Consider the following 8,601-nt stretch of genomic DNA (forward strand, 5'->3'; position numbering starts at 1 on the left):
GTGGGGGGGGAGGCAATACTGACTGCATGTCATGTCCTAAACCGAGTTCCCACAAAGAACAAAGAGATAACTCCATTTGAGGAATGGGAGAAGAAAAGGTTAAAGCTCTCTTATCTACGAACCTGGGGTTGTTTGGCGAAAGTCAATGTGCCAATTCCAAAGAAGCAGAAGCTGGGACCAAAAACTGTGGATTGTGTTTTCCTGGGATATGCTTTTCATAGCATTGGTTATAGATTCTTGGTTATAAAATCTGAGGTACCTGACATGCATGTCGGTACGATCATGGAGTCGAATGATGCGACTTTCTTTGAAGATATCTTTCCCATGAAGGATATGGCTACCTCATCTAATCAGGAGATGCCTAGTTCATCGAATCAGGAACCAGTTACAATTACTGAACCTACCATTTCGATGGAACACTTTGAAAGTCTTATGGAGGAAAACAATGAAGCTCCTACTAGGAGCAAGAGACAGACGACTGCAAAGTACTTTGGTGATGATTTTCTTGTGTATCTCATAGATGACACTTCCAGTTCTATTTCAGAGGCCTATGCATCTGAAGATGCTGACTACTGGAAGGAAGCAGTTCGTAGCGAGATGGATTCCATCTTGGCGAATGAAACTTGGGAGATAACTGATCGTCCTTATGGGTGCAAACCTATAGGATGCAAATGGGTATTCAAGAAGAATCTTAGGCCTGATGGTACTATTGAAAAATACAAGGCTCGGCTCGTGGCTAAGGGTTATACCCAAAAGGAAGGTGAAGACTTCTTTGATACTTACTCACCTGTGGGTCGACTGACCACTATTCGAGTTCTACTTTCACTAGCTGCCTCACATGGTCTTCTCGTTCATCAAATGGATGTTAAGACTGCCTTTCTAAATGGAGAGTTGGACGAGGATATTTATATGGAACAACCAGATGGGTTTGTAATAGATGGTCAGGAAGGGAAAGTGTGCAAGTTGCTGAAATCTTTGTATGGACTCAAGCAAGCACCCAAACAGTGGCATGAGATGTTCGAAAGAACTTTAATAGCTGCAGGTTTTGTTGTGAACGAAGCAGACAAATGTGTGTACTATCACCATGGTGGGGGCGAGGGAGTTATGCTTTGCCTATATGTTGATGACATACTGATTTTCGGAACAAATCTGAATGTTATTAAGGAGGTCAAGGATTTCCTATCTCGCTGTTTTAAGATGAAGGATTTAGAAGTGGCTGATGTCATTCTGAACATCAAGTTGTTGAGAGACGATGATGGTGGGATTACATTGCTTTAATCTCACTATGTGGAAAAGATCTTGAGTCTCTTTGGCTATAGTGACTGCAAGCCCTCTCCAACAACATATGATGCTAGTGTGTTGCTTCGAAAGAATCGAAGAATTGCTAGAGACCAATTGAAATATTCTCAGATTATTGGCTCGCTTATGTACTTAGCCATTGCTACAAGACCTGACATCTCTTTTGCTGTCAGCAAACTGAGCCGGTATATAAAATAGTGTTTTGGAACCAAAGGCAAATTTTGTGTGCCTCTGGGATCTGGTGGGGGATTGCTGGAATTTTGTATATTATGGGCCAGCCCAATAGCAGTTTCAGAAATTTCTAATAAATCCTAGAGGCCCACTCAGCCCATTCGTGCAAGGGAAGAGGTGGAACTAAAGTTAGTCCCACATTGCTAGTTTAGAGGAAGTTGGACCTCTTTATAAGGGAGGTTCTTTTCCCACATGTATGAGCATGAGAACAAGAGGGACATCCACGCGCGCTCCTCCTCCACCGCCCGCCTCGCCACGCCATGCCACGCCACGCCACGCCACGACGCGGGTTGCGGGAATGAGCCGAGCCGATGTCTAAATTTTTTTCACGCACGACGGGTATACGAATGGTCACACAGGAGTTGAAACGTTTTGCTACAGTGGAGAATGAATACGAACGGCGCACCTCTTCGCGTGTTGCCTGTTCACTTTGTCTCCCTCCGTTGTTTCACCTCATGTCGCAGCCTGTTCGCGTCCCTCTCCTGTGCCTATATAAGATAGGTCTCTCCTCTCCAGAGAGACACATCAGAAGGTTCTCTTCCTCTAGCCACAAGTTCCTGAGAACTGCGCTACTGCTACATTCTTTCCCATCCCGGCTTGCGGCGTGCACCACAGGTCGGGACAGTAGGCCTCTGGAACCGCACCTTTTGAGTCCTGTACGGGAGAAGGGTGATAAGGTTTTTAGGGAGTGCTCAGCGCGACTACTGACTTCTTCGTCACGGACGCCCCGGACTCCGACGACTACTTCCCCGACGATGACTTCTTCCCCGACGTCGACAACCTCCTCGACGACATGGATGGCGAGGACACCGACCCCAAGACCGGTGCATCTGCTCCCATTCCGTACGTTCTCATACTCTTCCTGTTCGAGGTTCTGTCACAACTTCTTGCTCTAGTGTCTGTTCTAGATGTGTTCGGTTCTAGTTTATATATGCAGATGTTGTTTACCTTCTCTTTGTCAAATCACATGATTTGTTTTATAACTGCTATACTAGTCGTGCTTTATCTAGTATTTCTGTTAATAAAATCATTCGGTAAATTGCTCATATTTCCAACAGAAACCACCTTGTGGTTAGATTTTATTTTGCGAAACCAAGCATGGTGATAATGGTAGATCCCTCAACGGTAGCCGCTAGAGACTAGACATAAGACAAGAATTGATGAGCATTTTTTGAACACACAAATGAGTATCATATAAAGTGTTAGAAGGGAGAGAGAGGGTTGGTGGAATAGTTGTTGTATTGCTTGAGGCTCGTGGGCATATATATAGGAGTACAATGATCAACTTGGAGTACAAGACAAGATAGAACTAATCCTAGTCTATCTAGTCTTTCCTAATAATCAATATACTCAAGACCCCCCCTGCAGTCACAACGATAGCGACACAGACGGTGAGACTGGAGAAGAATCCGAAGGCAAGCCGACGGACACCCCCCCACAGTCGTAACGGTCGACGCATCACGGAGTCGTGGCTGGAGTGAAAACCGATGAGGTTGCTCAAGCAGGCGGTAGCCCTTTGTGCCGTTTGTCCATGTAGCCGAGAGCGTGTGTGGAGGAGCCGTGGTCGAGGTAGCCGTGCGAAGAATGCCGTGGTCGATGTCGAGTCGGGGTGGCCGATGTCGAGGAAGTCGCCGTGGAGCCGCGGGCGCAAGGGGGCGCCGAGTTAGCATTGTTGTAGTGGTGTCAAAGTAGTGGTGCGCCGGAGAGGAGATGTTGTTGACGACGTGTCGCGGCGGGTTTGCCAAGACCGGGGACACATCGTAGACGAAGGCACGCACCGGTGTTGCCAGCATCGGGCATGCGTAGACGGACGAAGACGAAGTTGACGAAGCGCCGACCAGGCTTGCCAGGCCCGGGGACACGTCGTGGATGAAGGCACGCATCAGTGTTGCCAGCACCGGGCATGCGTAGACAAGGGACCTGCACGAGCTGTACGCCATGTAGGAGAAATCGGAGGGGCCAGCGGAGAAGAACTCGACGACTATTGCGGCGTCCATCGACGCGGGGCCGATGTCACCAACGATGGTCGGAGTAGACGAAGTGGTCGGGGGAGATGACAGCAAAGCTGGCGACGGGCTGGTGCTTGGACGAAGACGAAGGAGGTGGACGGGCGGCTGCGGCTGCTACATGGGTAGCGGCGGCGGCAGCCACAGAAGAGCGGCGACGGCGGCGGCTAGGTTAGGAGCGCGGCGGCGGTGCTCGAAGTAGGCGAAGAACCCGACAGCGTGACGAAGACCGGCGCGGACGGTGGCGTTCCCGCGCCAAGGGAAACGGCGCAGCGCATACCACGGGAGGTCGACACGCGGTGACGGCGGAGTGGACCACGGGCCGTGGAGCTACGGCCCTTAGGAGTGACGCAACGGCGCGGGCAGGTCCGGGCGACGGCAGGAAGACCTCGGGGCGGCGGGGGGACCGCGGGGCACGGCGCGACATTCCTAAGGGGCGGCGCGACGGCGGAGCGCGGGTTGGTGCAACCGCGGGGACGGCCTCGGGACGGCAGCGTGGACCGCGTCCACGCTCGCTACAGCCTGACGGGGCGATGCAGCGGCGGCGCGAGGGTCGGTGCAGCCATGGGGACGGCCTGGAGCGGACGGCCCCGGGGCGGCGGTGGACCGCGGGCCGCGGCACTACGGCCTGAAGGGGCGACACAGCGGTGACGCGGGTCGGTGTAGCCGGGAGAACCACGGGGCGGCGGCGCTGCGGCCCGACTGGGCGACGCAACGGCAGCCCGATGCTCGATCGGTGGAGAGGCGCGCTGAACTCGGGGATGATCTTCACGGGACCTGCGGAGGCGCGCGTAACCGACGGGCCAGGTCGGTCGCGCGGCATAGATGAGGCGGATTGCGGCGGTGGGTGGGTGATCAATCCGATCGCGCGCGAGGACGGGGACGCCGCTCGATAGATGCGTGGTGGCGGTGGAGTCCTGGATGAGGTCGGCGACAGCGGGCGACAGGGCGGCTATGATTGGCCGCCGCATGGCGCGAGGCCGCCAGATCGGGTGATGCAGGAGTCCCGGTCGGAGCAGGGCGGTGACGGCCGGCGCAGGGCGACGGGAGGGCCGGCGCGCGGACGACGGCCTTGAGGGCTGCGTGTCACGCGAGGCCGCCAGGTCGGTGAAGTAGCCGGCCGGTCGTGCCGATGTCGGAGTAGAGGCGCGAGGTGTCGACGGCGGCGGTAGGCGATGCAAACCGATCCAGTGAATCGGAAAACCAAAAAGTAGACGCCGATCAAAGCGACCGGCGAGAGAGAGAAAAACCCGGATCAAAGGATCGGGAAAAAGACTCTCTAGGGCAGCCGGCCAACATGGTCGGCGGACGAACCCTAGGTATGGGCGGCGCGGCCCCCGACGGCGGTCATGGAGGCCGATCGCCCCGGGGGCGGCGCGCAGGTGCGGAAGCGGCGGCGGCTAGGTTTTAGGATTGACTTGCGATAGATACCATGTTAGAAGGGAGAGAGAGGGTTGGTGGAATAGTTGTTGTATTGCTTGAGGCTCGTGGGCATATATATAGGAGTACAATGATCAACTTGGAGTACAAGACAAGACAGAACTAATCCTAGTCTATCTAGTCTTTCCTAATAATAAATATAGATGGATGTAGGAGGTTTGCTTCAGTATTCCCCACTTAAATAATCTTACAATTTCCAGTGAACATTAACAATGGTTATTAAATCTTACGCCTTCATAACCTATATCTATTTTCAATATCTCATGACATTAGAATTGTCTGTTATTCTTCATGAGTGAATCTCTCGTTTTGTTGCTGCCTATCCGGCTCTTCCCCTCATCATCCACTAATTGGGAATGTTTTTCTTCACCCAGAGCGTGGACTTTCTAAAACCTAGCGTAGAATGAAAAAATATACCATATAAATAATAGATGTGGTTCGGTGAGATTCACGAGGGGAAAAAACAATGAATTGATATCTGAACAATCACCAAACACTTCAATTCATGTATCATGGAGACAGGGTGAGCAACCGTCTTTAATATCTCCGTACATTGGTATTGACAATTTTTCAAGGGCAGGTTTTTTACCGAGAGAAGAAAAATCAAGTGTGGAGTCAAGGTCACTCCTGATGCATTGGCTCTTAACACGTCATCCTATGTGGTGAAGGATTTCCTTTTAGATATAACCACCCCGATGTATTATCTCTTAGGAGTTGTATCTAAGTGATGTTGTATTTATTTCTTGTAGGGTTGATGTTTACATCTTAACATTGTGGGCTAGTTGGCTAGAAAAGAGAACGGGAGAAAAATTGGGAGAGAAGCCACAACAAAAGTAAACTAATTTCACCGTGCTAAGAGCTGTCACTCTATTAAAATACTATTTGTTAGTTGGTATGTCACCTTAGCATTTTGCATATGAAACCATGCTAAGAGTTGAGCGTTGGACAATCCTGACTTCTAAATTCTTTTTGGGGGTAAACCAGGTGAAAACCAATTGAGGAAACAAAACCAAAACAAAAACGAATTAGATCTAGGGGAGGTGTACCGAATGATACCTTTGGATGTACAGTAAGTGGATAAACTAAAAAAAACGTGCGAGATAGCTTGTTATAGCTAGTCGTGGGTAGTTTTTGATCCAAGGCGTCTGTGGCTGCTGGCCATACATCGAGTCGTAGTGCCTCTGGTATGCATGGTACTAACGTAACGCTGTTGCGGTAGGTGGTAGCACACAAGTAAATATGCCGATAGGGTAGCTACGTGCATGGCCCGAGCGAGAGGCCTCGATCGTACGTAACTTGGCGCAAGGCATCACGCTGGCCAATATCTTCTTTCCTTTTTCCGGCTCCGATCCGGCTCCTTTGATTTCCTTTACTGGGTTCGCATATATTTCCTTTTCCTGGGGTCGAAGCATGGATTCTGTTGGAAGAAGTTGGCACTGGCTTTTTTTTCCTTATCTTTTGAAGGGAAGAAGTTGGCACCAGCTAGTAGCTACTGTAGGAAAAGGAGATGCGTGGTATGTGAAATTGCGAATGCACCAGAGAGAGCCGACCAAGGCGGCACGTTCTTGGTGTTGCTCGCGCCCTCGATCTGATCCATGGCCTCCACGCACGTACACGTACGCTGGCAATGCCGATCAACAAGTACCGAGGCGCGCGGATGCACGCACGTATGTATATCCTGGCGAGGCGAGACACTTGCGCGCAACACGACTGGTGGCACCGATCGAGTGCATGCATGATGACGAGCGCGTGCGGCGGCCGTGCAGATAGGCTATCACGATTCACGGCACAGTGATGCACGGTGCAAGTTGATTCCCAGTGCATGCATCTCTACTGCTCCAATTCCGTCCGTCCGTCCGTCCGTCCGTGACATGCATGCAGATCTGATTGCATGCCTAGCTAATAGTCAATCGGAAGAAAATGACGACGACGACATAGATACACAGACCTACCTGTAAGGTCGACCGATAGACATAGACGATAGAGCTCAGCTGGCTGGTGACGCCGGCGTGCGAAAATTCTCCGTCCGTGCGGGGGCTTGCTTTTCTCGGCTTAGTCCCGCCGTCCGGGCCGCGCCCCCACGTGAACCGGGATTCCGATGCCCCCGCTTTCCAGCGCCGGTCGGCCGACGTACGCATCGGCATCCGTCGAGCGTCACGCCCGGCCACGCACCAGGATGGAATGGAACTCACGCGCGGGCGCAGGCGCAGCCGCCGCCCGCCCAATCCCCATACATCTTTAACTGTCGGGGTCATGTCGATCGATCGATCACCAGTAAATTTAAACTGGCATAGTTTTCTCGATCGATCGGAGAATATGCATTCCCTATCCCATCCCAACTGCGTGATTGCGGCTGATTATTCGTCCATGTCGATCGACCTGCAGCCCGTCGCGGTAGTAGAATGGCCTACGGCCTAGCTGCCGAGACTGGTCAGCAGAGCGCGCCCGGTAGTGCAGTGCAGCTATGGCCTGCCTTATGTGGTGATGTGATCGATAGATACGCCTACGCGCATGATGCAAACGCCCTAAGCTAGCTCGCTCGCTAGCTGCTGCATGCACCGCCAATTCTGTATAAATAGCCAGCTGCACCTGCATATGCCGGCAGCCACATATACGCAGCTAGCTACGAGTATCTACATAGCTAGCAAGCTAGATACTAGTGCTATCTAGCTCCTTCTAGATTATAACCTCACCAAGCTATAGCTGCATCTGCCGTGCCTGCATGCGAGCTGGTTAAGTGAGCGCTGCTGCCTGCATACAGACCGACTAGCTAGCAATAGCACATGGAGGATGACAAGAAGGAGGGCAAGTACCGCGGCGTGCGGAAGCGGCCGTGGGGCAAGTTCGCGGCGGAGATCCGAGACCCAGAGCGCGGGGGCTCCCGCGTCTGGCTCGGCACCTTCGACACCGCCGAGGAGGCCGCGCGCGCCTACGACCGTGCCGCATTCGCGCAGAAGGGCGCCACCGCCATCCTCAACTTCCCCGGCGAGGCTGGAAGGATGAGTGGCGGGTCTTCTTCGTCGTCGGCCGCCGCTCAGGCGGCCGCGAGCAGGCGCGTCCCTGACACGGAGAAGGTGGAGCTGGAGTACCTCGACGACAGGGTCCTGGACGAGCTCCTCGCGGAGGACTACTACAGCACTAAGAAGAAGTAGCTAGCTAGCTAGCACGCACACCCGAAAGAAGAAGAATAAGCTACTACTCCTAAGCTGCTTGGCGTCAAGGAGGAGAATGGTCTTCGTTGGTTTGGTCGGTGGGTGCATGGCAGGACTAGTCATGGCTTGCATGGACACACTCACACACGTGTAGAACAAACCACTGACACGTCCTTTGTCCTGGCGAGCCCATGCAGCGTGCTTTAATTTGTTACCGACAAGATGGAACGAAGTAATTAATGGGTATATATACGCAAATGAAAGTAATTTATTTTTCTGCAAAGACGTGTGTGTACGTACAATGGTCGCATCAAATCTATAGTATACTACATTTACCCATGTTCATTTTTTTCCCTGGCTAAAAATGGTGCCTATAAATTTTGTCATGGATTTTTCACCAATTTTTACGAGTCTTCTCTTCTGGGAAGGAAGGATAACAATGTCCACTCCATGCTGTGATTTACCCACCATCG

The 8,601-nt window shown here is 52.2% G+C and overlaps 1 protein-coding gene across 1 annotated transcript; it reads left to right on the top strand.

Annotated features, from left to right (window-relative positions):
- Nucleotides 1-7,759: 7,759 nt before the first annotated feature.
- Nucleotides 7,760-8,151, top strand: LOC119294045 (ethylene-responsive transcription factor ERF096-like). The gene has a single exon (XM_037572324.1). It carries the CDS (start codon nucleotides 7,760-7,762, stop codon nucleotides 8,126-8,128), a length of 369 nt encoding a protein of 122 aa, XP_037428221.1. The 3' UTR covers nucleotides 8,129-8,151.
- The last annotated feature ends 450 nt before the right edge of the window (nucleotides 8,152-8,601 follow it).

The sequence above is a fragment of the Triticum dicoccoides genome, chromosome 4B (assembly GCF_002162155.2).
Source record: "Triticum dicoccoides isolate Atlit2015 ecotype Zavitan chromosome 4B, WEW_v2.0, whole genome shotgun sequence".
In the NCBI taxonomy this organism is placed as follows: Eukaryota; Viridiplantae; Streptophyta; class Magnoliopsida; order Poales; family Poaceae; genus Triticum; species Triticum dicoccoides.